Source organism: Pagrus pagrus (genome assembly GCF_965226575.1).
Source record: "Pagrus pagrus genome assembly, chromosome: 23".
Taxonomy (NCBI): Eukaryota; Metazoa; Chordata; class Actinopteri; order Spariformes; family Sparidae; genus Pagrus; species Pagrus pagrus.
Window position 1 is genome coordinate 5,614,371 of NC_140205.1, and position 15,621 is coordinate 5,629,991.

The 15,621-nt window shown below is 44.2% G+C and overlaps 2 protein-coding genes across 8 annotated transcripts in view; one reads left to right on the forward strand and one right to left on the reverse strand.

Annotated features, from left to right (window-relative positions):
- acss3 (acyl-CoA synthetase short chain family member 3) overlaps window positions 1-4,971 on the forward strand; it is a 45,816-nt gene extending 40,845 nt beyond the window's left edge. The window contains exons 12-16 of the mRNA XM_084345452.1: window positions 2,127-2,208; window positions 2,499-2,621; window positions 2,996-3,095; window positions 3,266-3,441; window positions 3,880-4,971. Of these exons, the coding sequence (XP_084201578.1) occupies window positions 2,127-2,208; window positions 2,499-2,621; window positions 2,996-3,095; window positions 3,266-3,441; window positions 3,880-3,963 (565 nt within the window). The 3' untranslated portion in view covers window positions 3,964-4,971. The remainder of the gene's footprint in view (window positions 1-2,126; window positions 2,209-2,498; window positions 2,622-2,995; window positions 3,096-3,265; window positions 3,442-3,879) is intronic.
- Window positions 4,972-4,980: 9 nt separating this feature from the next.
- Window positions 4,981-15,621, reverse strand: part of ppfia2 (PTPRF interacting protein alpha 2) — a 172,746-nt gene continuing 162,105 nt past the window's right edge. For 2 of the 7 annotated variants that reach the window (XM_084345449.1, XM_084345450.1), the window contains exons 23-31: window positions 14,380-14,442; window positions 13,443-13,475; window positions 13,141-13,316; window positions 12,933-13,030; window positions 12,658-12,833; window positions 12,108-12,176; window positions 11,419-11,575; window positions 9,305-9,399; window positions 4,981-6,395 (exon numbers count right to left, since the gene is read on the reverse strand). In XM_084345449.1, the coding sequence (XP_084201575.1) occupies window positions 9,341-9,399; window positions 11,419-11,575; window positions 12,108-12,176; window positions 12,658-12,833; window positions 12,933-13,030; window positions 13,141-13,316; window positions 13,443-13,475; window positions 14,380-14,442 (831 nt within the window). In that variant the 3' untranslated portion in view covers window positions 4,981-6,395; window positions 9,305-9,340. Of the gene's footprint in view, window positions 6,396-9,304; window positions 9,400-10,627; window positions 11,182-11,418; window positions 11,576-12,107; window positions 12,177-12,657; window positions 12,834-12,932; window positions 13,031-13,140; window positions 13,317-13,442; window positions 13,476-14,379; window positions 14,550-15,621 lie in introns of those variants that run through there. The other 5 variants (XM_084345447.1, XM_084345446.1, XM_084345451.1 and 2 more) reach the window with 4 other exon arrangements.

A 15,621-nucleotide genomic window follows, 5' to 3' on the forward strand; every position in this document is an offset into this window, starting at 1 on the left:
ACCTGTCTGTTATCGCTCTCCAACTGCCATTTCCCTGTTCTTTGTAACTGCTGGTGTTGACTCAGCACCAAACAACGGGGATTTCCAAGGAATTCAAATGTACAGAGCGTTCAGGGATGACGACAGGTAGGGCACGGCTGTGTGACTGTACTTCCTTTTAGTGCGGCAGAGAGTCTGTGCCAGCCCTGTTGTTGGATCAAAAGCTGCACACACAGCTCCATAAAATCATAATCAGTACTTACAGAGAGGGAAGTTGTTGTAAGTTGTTCTGGCTTTAAGCACTACGTGTTTTCATTTCAGTTAACTATACATATGCATACAAATGAGTTCAGACAAGCTTGAAATTGGGGAATAATGTGTGTATGGAGCTGATGAACTGAGATCCGGATATGAACCAAGACGTTACAAGCTGTAACTTCAAAAATGGCATGAACCCAATTAAAAACAGGCTCAATAGGTATCACACAAAGTACAAAATTCCATCTGTGTAATAAAAAAATATTAAATAATGAAGGAGTTATATAACATCTTTGATTTTCTTTCTTTCTTTTTTTTTTTTAGATGTCTGCAGTTATTAACACTTTCACATGAAAAGTGTCATTTTTCCCTTTTGAAGATATATTTAGGGAGATCTGCGACTGAATAACTTCTAACTGTGATAGAGCCACTTTAATATCACGTAGAATCAAAGGTTGGTTACAACAAAGAGAAAACAAGTGGAGATATTAATTTTTGAAAGCTTCTTTCATTCAGGTAGAAAAGAAAAAGTTTTGTTATTAATTATATAACTGCAAACTTTCCACAACAACTGTTGTTGGGGAGAAGCTGGAGTGTTGTTGACCTCGTCAGGGGTGTCCGTCCCACTAACTGATGGTAGCTCAAAGCCGGGGCTCTGAGCGGTCCGTGCACTCAGGTGTGAAGACCTGGAGGACTGTGGGGGATTGAGTTCAGTTCAGAGTTCAGTTAAAATCCCACAGTGAACAAATTAATCCGTGGATCCCAGCACTATCGAAATGAATACATGTTTCTACCAAATCCAGTGCTGAGGATCAGAATACACACACACACAATACATAATACTCTGAGGGCCACTTCACAATCTAATCTGGGTGCTTTGGCACGGATGGGCATTTGTTTGAGATGACCAATTTTGTCCCCATCACTGTTGAAAAGCATAATTAGTTAAAAATATGCCAAAATGTCGACTAACAGATGAGATTAAATGCATTTTGATGCTCCGTTATGCAATTATTTCCCTGCTGTAATTATCTGCACTGACCTCATATGATCCCTTGTTACACTGCCTAAAACTGGACATGTTGAAGACCATTTAAATGTTGTATCTAGGGGTGTAGATCGCAGGTTACATCACGATACGATATTATATTGATTCTTTGGACAACGATACGATATTTGCCGATATATCACTAAGTCAGCCACAGTACGATTTTGGTTCGATTCGATACAGGGGCCTCCGATTTAAATGGAAAACAATCTATTGTTTTTAATAAAAAGAAAACACTATTTAGAAAGGAGTTGCGCTTGGGCGGCAACAGTGACACAGACGTGCCATGGGAATTTCAAAATAAAGGCGTATCTCAACGATGGCGGCGATATGAATCGATGTTTTCACTTTGCATCGATGCTATTGGATCGTTGATCATCGAATCAATCTATCAACCCCGCATATATCCTCACCTCTATTCAACAAAAAGTCCTATTGACCCTCAGATGTAAATAAAAGGTCAAGAAGCTCAATTTATTAGGTCATTTCTCAAAGGATGCTTTTTCTCAGGGTCCTCGGCTTCTCAATTTTCTGCAAACCAGCATTAAAATGAAGAATTGTGATTTGGACTTTTAGCCTGTAGTGAAATGAATCTATGCAGAGGCATGTTAGGGGTTCAAACTCGGGAAATGGGATCATCTTGGTCAAGCCGCTGGTCAAGACGGGGGATTACTGGCGGTCTCTGGATAAACAAAGACTGAGTGACTGAGCTCTCCTTTCTGCCGTGTGTGTGTCAGGAGAGGTTAAGTCCAGCGGAGTCTGACTGTGTGTCTAGACTGTCCTCCGTCTTCACATCATCATGGCTTTATTGGGTCAAATCTGATATACTTTTCCCCTTCAGGTCACCTTTACCACCTGGTGCGGCGCTGTCATTGTGGCAGAACGGCGATCTGTTCAAGGAGCTGTACTTCACTAAGTTCCCAGTAAGATATATCATCATTTCCTCACTTTCTGATGTTAACTGACTGAAGAACAGTTGTATTTTATTTAAAGGACTGTTCCAAATCTGCTTCTATGACACTACATCAGTCATGTTGTGGAGTAAGTGGTACAATGTGGCCCTCTGCTGTTGAAATCTTTCATTACAGAGCCTCTGTTTTTGCAGCCGTTGAGCGGTTTGAATGATAAAAACAAAAGCAACCTCTAATGAAACGCTCGTACTGAAGACATCCTGATCATTCCATTCAATCACTTCTCTCCGTCCCACCTTCAGGGCTACTATGACACCATGGACGCAGGTTTTGTGGACGAGGAGGGTTTCCTTTACATCATGTCTCGCTCTGATGACGTCATCAACGTGGCCGGCCACAGGCTCTCTGCAGGAGCGTTGGAGGAGGTAGGAGAGGGATGGAGGAGGTGGCACAAAGGTTTTTTCCAACTTTTCTTTGTTTGTACTGCTGCAACTACTGGTGGTTTTCATTCTCGGTTAATCTGCTGATCATTTTAATCATTAATCAATTATTTGTTTAGTTTATAAAATGTCAAAAAATTGTGAAAAATGCCAAAATTACATCTTGAAATTGCTTCTTTTGTCCAACTAATAGTCCAAAACCCAAAGACTCTTCCTTTACTGTCATAAATGACAAAGAAAAGCAGCAAATTTAGCCATTTAAGAAGCTGGAACCAGCAAATGTTTGACATTTTTGCTTGAAAAATGACTCAAACGAGGAATCAATTATCAAAATAGCTGTTTATGTGTGTGTTTTGCAGTCGGTGCTGCAGCACCCTGCAGTTGGAGACTGTGCTGTGGTGGGTCTGGAGGACCCTCTGAAGGGCGTCGTTCCCTTGGCCCTGTGCGTACTCAAAAATGGTGAGGCACGGCAGATTTAGTGTGGCATTGAAGTATCAGTATTCTGTCACATTATTTTTACCCTGACGTAAGATATGTTGCCCACAAAATGACGGCCGTAACCAAAAATCTAACTCCAGATGGCTTTAAAGCTACATGTGCTCATTGGTGTCACGTCCTGTGTGTCTCAGGTGTGCAGAAAACCGAAGAGGAGATCGTAAATGAGATGGTGAAGCTGGTCAGAGACACCATCGGACCTGTCGCTGCCTTTAGGAAAGTGCTTTTTGTCCAGGGGTTGCCGAAGACGCGCTCTGGCAAGATCCCCCGCTCCTCTTTAGCCAACCTGGTCAACGGCAAGCCCTACAAGGTACGACACGGCTCTCGCCCCCATCTCCAGCAGTTTTTTTAAACAGTTAAAGCACTGCAGGATAAAATCGCTGAGGGGAAATGTTGTTTGTATGCACTTTGTGTTTGTTTTTTGTCCCCTGTGCAAAACTTTTACAGCTGCTCAGGAAACAGTAAAGCTCATTATGCAATTCAGGACTCAGGTAATGGTGGCGCATTAGTAGGTGCTGCACTCATTAAAACAAAACTGAGGGCTCATTTGGGATTTCATCTCTTTATAGTTACTGACTCTGGTTTCTGCTGATCAGCAGGTAGATGACAAACTCAGGAAGTGATACTTTTAATCCAGTAGTTTAAAGATGTACATTTAAGGTTTCCATGGATACATTAGCAGGTTTTTTCTGCATTCATTTTGTTTTTAAATGAGACTTGTGTTGCCCCCCCCCCCCCTTCCCGACAGATCACTCCAACCATCGAGGACCCAGAAGTGTTCAAAGACATCGAGATGCAGGTAGAAAAAGCCCTGAGACCTCCCGGAGCCTGAACGCATCAGCAGGAAGAACAAAGAACACTGAGGTTGGATCAATTATGGGCCGCAGGAGCGACTTTTTAAGAACTGGCTCTAAACTGTGAACTAGGAGTAGAAGTAAAATGAATGATTAGTCTTATTTTTCTAAGTCGAGCTGGAGGAAGACGCTGACTTTGAAGTTTTATCTCCTCGCTTTTTATGAACTGTGAAAAATCCATGAAGCGGGGAAGTAGAAGAAGATTCACCCCTCTCTCCTCTAACTGTAGCTCTATTCATCCATCTAGAGTGTTTTGGTGTGAGTTGTCGCATTTTGGAGATATCAGCCGTAGAGTGTTAGGGTTAATCTGCCATCTCTTGAATAGCATTCGGCTGGTGGAGCTCAAAGCACCAAAGAAAAGTTTGGTTTCATGTACAGTAGGAACTTATTTCTGTCCGTATCACCACGCAGAAGGAAGCCTGCATCAACTCACGATCACCAGGTTAGCCTCTCGTACATGAGTAGATGCACGCTTCCTTCTGTGCAGTGATACGGACAGTAAATAGTTCCAACATGAAACTGCTCACAACAAGATCTGTGGATTATCTTGAGTAACTTGGTCGTGATTTCTGGAAAGAGACATCGTTGTTGAGTTTTTAAATGTATCATTTTGGTGCTTTAAGCCCCACATGCCGTCTAGTTTAATCGTATTTGAGAGAAGGCAGACATCTCTACGGCTGCAGGCCTGTGGCAACCGCTGAGGACACCAAGGTCATGTCCTGTGTTTTTTTTTTTAATATTCATGGAAGGAAATTCATTCTAACAAAAGTTAAAAGCGCCAACTCACCCCAAAACAGTTTAGATGGACGAGTTGCAGAGAAAATATGTATTTTTGATTTTGAGGTGAACCGTCCCTTTAATGTTTCCACTTGTAATATTGTAATTATTAACATTCTATTTTTATGTAATCTGAACAATGATGTAAAAAGCTGCAGCTGCTGTTTATACGAAATGAGCAATAAACATTTTCGATGACGAATAACGAAGACGTTCGCTGACAGTAGTTGTTTTTTTATTGACAATGAAAATTTTGCTTGCTCACCACTTAGTTTTGACCAAAGTACAAGAATAAATAAAAAAAATGGACACAAAATAAAATGATTCATTGTTCGTGCAAATCGAAGAAAAAAAAAAAAAAAAGATGTAAAAACAAACGAAAAGCGTAAGACTTCGGTTCGAGTCGTCCATCAGAAATAACTCAAAGACAGAAAACGCGGGGGGGAGAGGCGCCGTACGATCGGCCTCGCCCCCCCCCCCCCCTCCGGAAACTCCGACGGAAACAAAGAGTTAACAGTTTACACCAATGTAAGTCACAGCAAGCAACAGGTTTTTGTCATTAAAAGTCACCTCACTTCAACATGGTCATATACACTCTACGCACACAATGAGCTAAAGCAGTCTGTCTTTCAGTTATTTCCTCGGTTCTGTCGACGTGGTGTCTGAGGGCGGGTTTGAGGGGGAGAAGGCCAGCTCGGCTGAGTGTGTAGTTGTCCTTTAGTGTTGACGTGTCGCCTGACAAAAACATACAGTACAACAAGTGACAGGTTCTACGGACGACGTCCTGCTTCTTCTTCTTCTTTTTTTTTTTATTTTGTTCTCTGAGAGGAAAGTTTCTTGTGCAACTTTCGGTGAGCAGCTCTCGTTTTTTTGTCCTTGGCTACCGATTAGTCCGTTGAGTTGATGCGGTTGTATCAAAGTGCTTGTCACGTCGTCCCGGTGCGTCGACGCGTCATCTTTAAAAACGCTCCTGTTTAATGAGTCCGTAAAAGAAAGAATAATGACGTTTGTTGGTGGGGCTCAGAGTGGGGGTTTTTTTGTACACCACTAGAGGGCAGGTTTTCACACAACATCCAGACTCTTCCTCTCTCTGTGGTGCAGCACATCATCATCATCATCATCATCAGCACAATGAAAAAATAAAACCATATGTACAAAATGATCTAGAGGGGCGGGGGGGATATGGAGACAGTTTAAAGAGCAGCATATATTAATCTATGGTCCACTAAATGAGGTGGCAGGGACGTTTTTTTTGCACAAACTCTGAATATCTTTTTTATACATAGATGTGTGTATATATTAAAAAATGGCATATTTATGTACAGATAACCTACACATCTCCTGTAGAAGAAATACACAGTACGTTATGCTTCGACAAGTTACTGTACATGTAAAAGGTAGAAATGGGGACAAGGGGGGGGTAGCCTGCAGGACAGGTTAGCACCGGCGTCTGGTGCCCGCATTGTGGGGGCGTGGGGGAGTCGGGGTTAGGGAGGGGGAGGGAGGGGGAGGGAGGGGAGGACAGAGAGGAGAGCAGGGCTTCTTGGCAGTGCGTGTCGTCAGAATGGTTTTGTTTCCTCGGCAGGTCGGCCCATCCAGCGGCTCCCCCAGTTATCTCCATTCAGAACTGTACCTGCGGGAAACACAACCAGTCGTTTTCAGTGAACTGCTGCGTGACTATCCTGAAAGTGAGGGAGGCTTCCTGAAAAGATGATGTAATCACAGGTTTTTTGGCATCTCGTGCAGCTCATTTCGACTTACAGCCGGGAAGGTGACTTCGGAAGCAGTCGTATTAGTTTAGGACGTCCCTATCGCCTTGTTTATCTGTTGTTTAAACTGATCTAAGGTGAGAAAACGCTCTGGAAACAGTTCAAATTGAGCACAGTTTCATCTGTAAGGTAAAACTATAACAATGATGCACATATTATAAGGAGCCATTTGGAAATGTTAATCGTATTCTTTAAGTTTTCATGCTTTATTGTGTCACAACGTTGAATTAAGGATATTTAATGTGCTTTCTGGATGCTGATCAACAGAAAAACACCCTTAGTAAAACACTGCAGAGTGAGAATGAGACGTGACAGGAACTCTGACAGAGTTGGAACTATGGTTTTCTGTATATTCGGGTGCTGTCAGAAGCCTGAAATGAAGTGAGAAAGCTGCATGGTTGTTTTTCAGGGCGTCTCTATGGAAATCGTGTACTGTATGTCTCAGTTTGTGGTGTTGACATCGTGCAGCGGCTGGAAAAATAGAGGCAGTCGGCAGCAAACTGTGTGCCGCAGCAGATAGTTCAGTAAATAAATGAGTTTTTGTTTCTCGTACTGTACCAGGATTCAACCCTTTGCTCCGTCTGAACTTTGCTCTTTCTGCTGTGTGGGAGTAGTTAAGGAGAATAAGCTGATGAAAGCATTAGTAACAGCCTGCAGGCAGCTCCCTGGGATGAGCAAATTCTTTGGAAACACAAAATTATGGTTATGAAGGAGTAACTCACACAAACTTCTCCCCGCTGACTCCAGCACCCCTCTGCTCCCTCTTCCCTTTATCTCTCCTCTTTCACTGTTGTTTTCTTTATTTCCCTAACACTCCTATCGTACATGACAGCCCTGCAGTGGCAGTGTTTTTATCATTATTATCTGTCTGCTGTGCCTCCAGCCGCGCCTCTAATTACATTCTGGAGGCTCGGAGTAATACTTGTGCAGGACTCAATAGTTTTCTTGCCGGTCGTACTCGCTGCAGAGAGATTCGGATGTTTGTTGTTGAACTGAGGCCAACATCCAGGTGTGTTCTCTGGACCGACACGAGGGCGAGTACAGAATGACTGAAACAGTTGTTTTGCTGTGAGCTCTCCTTAAAGTCACACATCATGTATCAAAGTAGATAAAGGATACGACAGACTGGTAACAGATGTGCGGATTATATTCTTCCAATTACAACTGCTTCAAATGTATTCACTGTATTTTAATCTTATCTGAAGTGTAAAACAGACCCTCTCCTTCTAGTTTGGAACAATCTTTATTCCCTTTAAAGACATTTCGAGAGCAATTTACAACTGTTTTGGGAAGAGAGTACTTTCTCCTGTTATAAGTTTGGGACAGAAATTTGACATCTAATGAATTTATCAACAGCTTTTTAATGTATCTTTAATTATTTTGGCTGTTTCATGGCTTTGTTCGACGGGACAGCTTAGAGAGATGAGAGAGAGAGAGAGTGGGTGACATGCCGCAAACGTCCACATGTTGGATTCGAACTGTTGGCAGCCTTTGTACAAGCGGCGCCACGAATTAATGGACAGTTAAGATGATTTTTCAGCAGAAAGCTCAACAGTGGGATCTGTCGTTTGTAACTACAGTTAACCCTTCAAGTTGTAAGAAAAACCTCAGTGCCTTAGTTTGATGTAACAAATATGATTCCCTAAATATGTCCTTCAATAGACAGAGAAACAAATTATCACCTTTGTGCTAACAAAGGCGAAACTTTCTTCATTTAAAGGTGTCGCATGCTGCACAATGTGCAGTAAAACGCCAGTTCAAGTCGCGGTTCCAACTTACAAACTCGGACACATCCACCTACCCCGACTTCATGAAGAAGAACGGCAACACCCTTAGGAACAAGTTCGGCTGTACTTGCAGACAGCAGTATTCGTATCAGGCTGGTGGACAGAACGTTAAGGGACATTTCCAAATATTAAAGTGCCGTAAAGTTCCTCCTCTGTTTCGTTAGAGATGCGAGTCGGCTGCTCTGCTGAGGGTTTGATCGTGTGTGTTAAAGGAACATCAGTTCAGCGTTGCGTTTGTCAAGGTGGGAAATTTCCAGTTGGGAATTCCTCCAGCTTTGTCCGGAGCGCAGCATGACGCAAAATAATGATTTAATAGCGTCACGATCCGGGACGTGATACCTGCTGTACGGGGGCTGCCAGCTGTCCTTTTCGTCCTCAACTTTTTATGCTAAACAAAACATCTGAAGCAGAACTCGGCGTTCTCTCTTTGCAGCTTGCTTTTGCATCTCGTTGCCATTTCATCTTTTGAGAATATAATGCCGATACAGAGAGACAGCTCCGTCAGATAGAGTGCCAAATCAAAAACGCTTAAGAGAAATCACACTTTCTCTGTGCACCTGGCAGAACAAAGACAACAGTTGGACGTGAAACTGGGCCGAGCTCACTTTGGAAAAAAGACTTACGAGGCCTATTTTTAGGAGCCTTGAACAATCATAATCACGTAAACGAACGTGGTTAACTAATCTGCGTACGGCGCAGAACTCCTCGTGTGTTTGAAGCAGATCTCTAAAGCCTCGACCGTGACTCACTCATCTTTTTTTGGACGGACATTAAAGCGGAGACGTCGGTGTGAGACCGTGGCTCGCTGCGAGCCCCGCGGCCTCCCGTCACCTCATCACAGCTACCTGGCAGAAACGCGGCGGACGCTCGCCAAGCCGATGAGACGGACATGCTTATCCTCACTTTCATCTGATATCTGTTTTTTGAGCACTTCTGAAGGAAAGCTGTGTATTTGACAGAGCGAGATTCTGTGTTGGGTTACATACAGCGTACAGTTTAAGGTCCCTCTCTTCCTCCTCCCCTCAGCAGGAATAGGTTCTCACCGTGGAGCTGTCCAGCCGCTGCACTGCAGAGGGTCCGACTGTAGGGGGAGACAGCGAGAGAGAAAGACATTTGACATGGAAATTTTACAGCCTCGTCGTCATCACATGGACCCAGAGTGAGAAGGAAACATTCCTCCACTTGGTCGTCCTCAACAACGGTGTGTGTGAGTGAGATCACAAGCAAAAACACTTCTCCTCACACAAACGGAGACTTTACTTGTCGAGTCGGCCCTCAGAAGGAGAAGCCGTGTTGCACGCACTCAAAGGACGTTTTGATTTTGAGTGGATTTGACACCAGCAACAAGATTTGAGTGTGTTGTGGACGTCACAGACCGGGGGGGGAGCACAGAGAGTAGAGACAGAGGAACACAGGAAGGCTGTTTCAGTGGAACATCTCGTTAGAGGAGAACATTGGCCGGCGCAGACGGATGATTTCCAGTCGTGTATCGCAGCTCGGAGAGAGTGAAGACGGAGCTGCTGATACACTCTGCATCCTTTCAAAAGGATACTGTCCAGGTCGTCACAACGTGGATCTGGAGCTTTAATGGTTCAAGTTAAGGACCGCTTATGTACTTATGCAGGGCTTTTTGTTCGTATCACTCAGTTCATCTTCATCAGCGTCTTTAGTTTGCTCAGCTGTCACAGAACTGTGAATGTACAAAACACTGGTTGCATCTAAAGAAAGACAACACGTCTCAACTTCCTAACACTGCAAGCAGGGCTCAGCAGATAACTGTTAAAAACCAAACTGAGCAGAAAAATGTCCAGTATTTATTTATTCCAGTCATGTGGTCCCTCTTTATATACAGTCAGTGGTTCTGATCACCTTTAGTTGAGCTTAAAGTTCAGTATCGACGGTGGAAACAAGGTCTAGAGGTGCTGATGATCATGTGCAGTTACAAGTTGAACAAACTAGATCTACTGAAGAAGACCTGTGTGATACTGTGGAAAGCTCCAGAACAAGTGAGTAAGTGGACCTAGAGTCGATCTCAACTTAGTCCTGACCATCTTTTCTATTTGTCCTCGGCCTGTCACGATAATTGTGTTTGCAAATTATTGCACAATATTGCCCGCTGTGTATAAATGTGCTTGTTTTTATAAGAATGTCACGAAAAGGCACCAGGAACTTCACTATGCACAAAGGGACGCTCACTTTTAGTTTACGTCTGAGTGAAGTGGATAATCTGGCACATTGTTATCTGAACAAACAGAAATGATGGCCAAAACTACAAAACTACGTTGTAATAACCCGGAATTATCCTTTAACGAAAGCCTCCTTCAGCCATTGTCCTCTTTTAACAGCAGAGGGATGAGAAATGACACAAACTGTCAGTTTGAGTTCTTGAGACATCCAAGACGTACTGTCCCCCTATGTAAACCTCCTGATTCAGGCCAACTTACATAGCACCGCTCAGCCACCTTTTGTTTTGCTGCTTTAATTCTGTAAACTTCAAGGGTTACGCCAGCAAGCATGGGTCCTAATCCATAACTTGACCCCCTAGTTTCTTACCACCGGGGTGACTAAACACGACTATTTTGCAACTCTGCAAAACAACCGCCCTTGGAGTTGGATATCAGAGAGATTCGAGAGAGGAAGTGAGAGAGACAGAGAGAGTTTCGAGGGTGAGAAACCACAAAGAAAAGGAGAGATACAGCAGGACAGTGGTTGGCAGAGACCATGTGTGAAGAGGAGGGGAGTGTATGTAGAGTCATAATACACGCAGGGCCAACAAGCCCGGGACCTTCAGTGGGGCATAGCTGACCTTGAAACCAATCCAAATACATGTCGTCAGGACTGTCATCCAGCGCCTCATAGAGGACTGCAGAGCAGCCGTCACAGAGTCGGAGAGAACAAGAGACATGGTCACAACACAGCAGGGAGCAGCGACTCCTGCGCTCAGGTGTGCTGCTTCCATTTACCAACAGGTGGATTTAACCTTTGATTATGAATACCACGTTTCAGAAAATGTCAACACAACAAAGGCCTTGCAAAAAAAATAATCAGCCAATGGGTGAATAGAGGTGTCACAGTTAAGGTGCGGGGGACTGGCGCTTACCCTCAGGGGGAAGTCTCCGTGAGTGGCCGGACGTCGCCGTGAGACGGAATCCAGCAGGGAGCGTCTCTGCTGAGCCGGGCATCATACTTATACCGTGGACGTCTCGGGGAGGGAACTGCCTCCTCCACGACGGACCTCGGAGGTCTTTGTCGTCATACTGATGGACAGAAGAAAAGCATGTTTATTTAGACACAAACGGTAAAATCTGCAGTCATAAGAACAGCTTATAAATCGTATGGGAATACACTTTTTTGTTTCATTTAATAAAGCGTTGACTTCTTTAATAAATCTAGTGTAAATGGTGAGATCAGTTGGAAAAGTCGTGGGGAGGTAGGACACACTAGACACGGAAGCAGACAGGCTGGTAGAGTGATGCCTTGATAAGCCGACATTAAGAAAATGTAAATGTATTGAATCTAATGCCAAATTTACAAGAAGGCACGAATAACTTAGAACTTGTTGTATTAAGTTTCATAAAGTTTGTTAAAGTCCTCCTCACTCAAAAACGCTTAAAATCCCGCAAATTGTAAAGGGAGTCTGGTGACAATGCAGCTGCAGACATCTGGTAATAACAATAAAACATCTTTAACCATCGTGAATATTAATTTGGACGATGTAATTGTGACTAACAAGCTTTGTTCGTCGTGACATTTGACATCACAGAGGTGTGACATCACAGTGGAGCTCACCTCATCCAGTCTCCTGTCGGTGCCCAGCGCCAGCAGATTATTGTACTCTCGCTCCAGAATCTGACGTGCCTGAGGGGAGGAGAAGCAAAACACAACACATTCTGATTTGCACAAGCTATTTTTAGCAGGACGGTAACGGAGGCAGCTGACACGTTACGCTGTTCGCGCCGCATATCCATTTTACCTGATTATAGATGAGATGAGCAGTGGAAATTCACAGGGCAGCGTGCCAGAGTGACAGTTGGCAGATCTGCATGTTCTGATTTAGATTCGACCAGCGTTTTGAAGGCTGATACCGACACACCTCTACTGACTGAAGCTGGTGACGGCTGATATTTCTGCCCATAATCAGCACCTTTATATTTAGCTTGAAAAACGCTTTAAAGGGATTAAAATGTTCCCGTATTCAGTGTGAAAAAGCAGTGAGTCACATCCAGCAGAGTGATTTAGACCAGATATCTAACCTCAGTTCAGATTCAGAGCAGCTTTCTTGTTCTCTTATGGTCACATTTCCCCTCGCAGTGTTTTTAATATAGGCGTGTGTTGGTACCTGAGTGTTTTGGTTGGGGATCTGGAGGAGCAGCGCCAGACTGCTGTAGTCGAAGTTGTCGTCCAAGGCGACCAGAGCTCCGTGCACACCGCTCTCCAGCAGGATGTTGGCGTAGTCCCTCAGGCCTATGCTCTGCACCCAGCGGATGACCCGCTCGTTACTCCACACCAGCACGTCTGCAGACACACAAGTAGAGGAACCTCATTTTAATCTCTGTCAGTGTCTTTAACATCCTGCGTTTGGTTGGTTCTGATGTTTTTTTTGGGTCCATTCACCTCTCATTTCATGCAGGCTGTGCTCTCTACGTCTCTCCAGCTCCTTCCTGTCATAGTTGAGCTTCTTCAGACACATGATTCCATATTGTAAACTTGTTCTGGTGACAGAAAAAAACCTTTTCGTCATCCGTTCACTACTAAAAAAACAGCCTACGAATGATCCTCTCTGCTGACAGTCACCATGCCGTCACCGAGGTGAGTCCAGTACCTGTGGAAGCTGTCCACCATTTTGAGGTGCACCCTCAGGTCCTTCTTTGTGAGATGGTCCAGCATGCGTGCGTCCACCAGGCACTCCATGAAGTAGCTGCGGTACTGAGGTAGACCGAGACTGGGCAGCCACTCGTTGCCTATCCACTCATGGTTCATGTCGCCATAAGCTAGAGTCTGAGGACAGATGCAAGTCAGCAAAAGAAACAGACGTCTTACGGAATCCTTTTTTCTTTAATATCTGGGCTGTAAATGTAAAAAGAAAACGACCTTTACTGGACAGATACAGCAGCTTCCTCTTACCTGAGCCCAGCTCCCCTCTTCAGACTGTGACTTCTGATTGAAACACAAGCAAAAAGAAACAAGTACACTTTTGAGAGGATAGTAATCCCCACTGCGGGCTGATTGTACCATAACAAATCCTGCAGCTGCACCCAAAATGGCCCCTAAATCCACTTTGAGCAGCGCTCGTTATACTCAAAGTAGCTGTTTTTACTGGCGACTCTCACAATCAGAAATTGGTCCTGCTGCGACGAATATGTTTTTGTTACCCAAAGTTGAATTTGTTGACGGTGCTGCAACTTCTAAGAGGAAAAATTCTTCTCAGGCAGTGTATCACATCAGCAGAGGGAGGAGGACCGATGCTCCTTCTTCATTCTTTCTAAACTTATTTTGATGTGAGGAATATCATATGCTTTTTTGACATTTTCGGTCCGTTTCCACCGAGATATTATGAGTTTATAGTGATTTTGCCATTGTGCTATTGCTGCTCTAGAAACAAAAGTTATATTTAAACATTAAATTACATTCCTGTTTTCCGAATTTAATCTTTTTTTTAATTGATATTTTTTAATATTTCATAATCAAAAGGAACCGATAAGAGCATCAGTATCTGTAAAATCTGGACTCAGGCTCATAGTCAACTGCAGTTTCTTCACATTCTGGTGATAATGTAAGTTCATCTTTTTCATGTTTGAAACTACATTTCTGTCCATATCTCACACATCGTCCCTTTAAAGAAAGGCATAACTGACGGAAGCTCCTCTGTCTGACGTCCAGTTTGAAATTAGTGTTCATACGAGGTTCACAGAGCAGGACGGGGGTTAAATGACGCATGCCTTCTCCATCAGTCACCACCCAGACCTCCCTCCCTCCCTCCAACACCCACTCTCACAGCCAGACACACATGACCGACAGAGAAAGGAAATAGGACGACGGTAGAGGACACACAGGGACTGACCGTTTTGGAAGGGGCTGCCATGGTCTCCATCTCCTCATGGGTCACCCATACATTGCCTGACGGCTACAGGAGGGGGCAGAGCCCAAGAGACAGAGCAGCAGCAGCGGCAGGGTTGGTAGTAGAGGTCCGGTAGGAGGGGCAAGCAGTGTTAAAGAAGAAGAGCAGCACCACTGTAAGCCAATAGTGTTATAGCATCACAGTCAGATCATGAACTGGCCCCCGGACCCGCCAAGGGGTCAAAGGGCGTAGGCAGAGGACAAAAATCACAACACAGTACAACACAGAACGACCCAGTTACATACAGTACGTCTACACAGGACAGATAACAGACAGCTGCCATGCACGACGAGGAAGACAAAATCAATTAGTACCAAAAACACCAACAGACACAGAAACCGCACATTACTCATCCCTCTCCATCTGTATTCAGCTAATAAAGGGTCAGTTCACTCAAATTAAAGGACAGATTTCAGGTGCTGGCATGCAGAAAGTTATCTGTTGATAGTTTTGTCCACAGAGTGTCAGAAAGAAAGTGTGAAATGACAATTTCTCAGAGCCAAAGATCGAACCCAACAGATCGGCAAATTACTCTCATACATAAGACAATGAAAAACAGCATTTTTGCCCAAAAAATGACTGAAATCTAAGATAAATTGATCGTCATACAATAGCTTTCAATTTCTGTCGACGAACTAAGGGACTTCATCCATCTCTGAGATTCCTGCAGCCGTCCCAACACAGTGTAGGTGAATGGACAGAACACAGCACTTTAAATTGGGACAGTGGAGGCAGAAATCTCAACACAGATTATTTTTATGTGATTTGTGTGAACCGACCCTTTATTCCACCGTAATTTACTGCTATATCATTCAGCAGCATTGATTGCTCTGCAGCACAGCACGTCGAGCTGTCATGATCCAGAATGATCCAGGAGGGTTTTTCCCACAGGCCGGGGTCGGTGCGCCTTAGCCACACCGTGCTAAGTCAGGCCATGATGACACATACTTCTACTGCTGGCTCACAGCTGGGGATAGCTGCTGCGGTTCTTGCTATGCAGCAGGGTCGACCTCTGCTACGTCACGACCGACCTCTGTCTCGGACTGCTGGACTAATATGTGCCTCTGCTGCGAACTAGAAAGTCTCTCTGTGTTCAGCTCTGATTTTTGTAGCTTCGACCTGAATCTCTGAAGCCGTGTTAGATCAGTGTTTTTTTTACATGTCCACGAGATGCAGCACGAACAT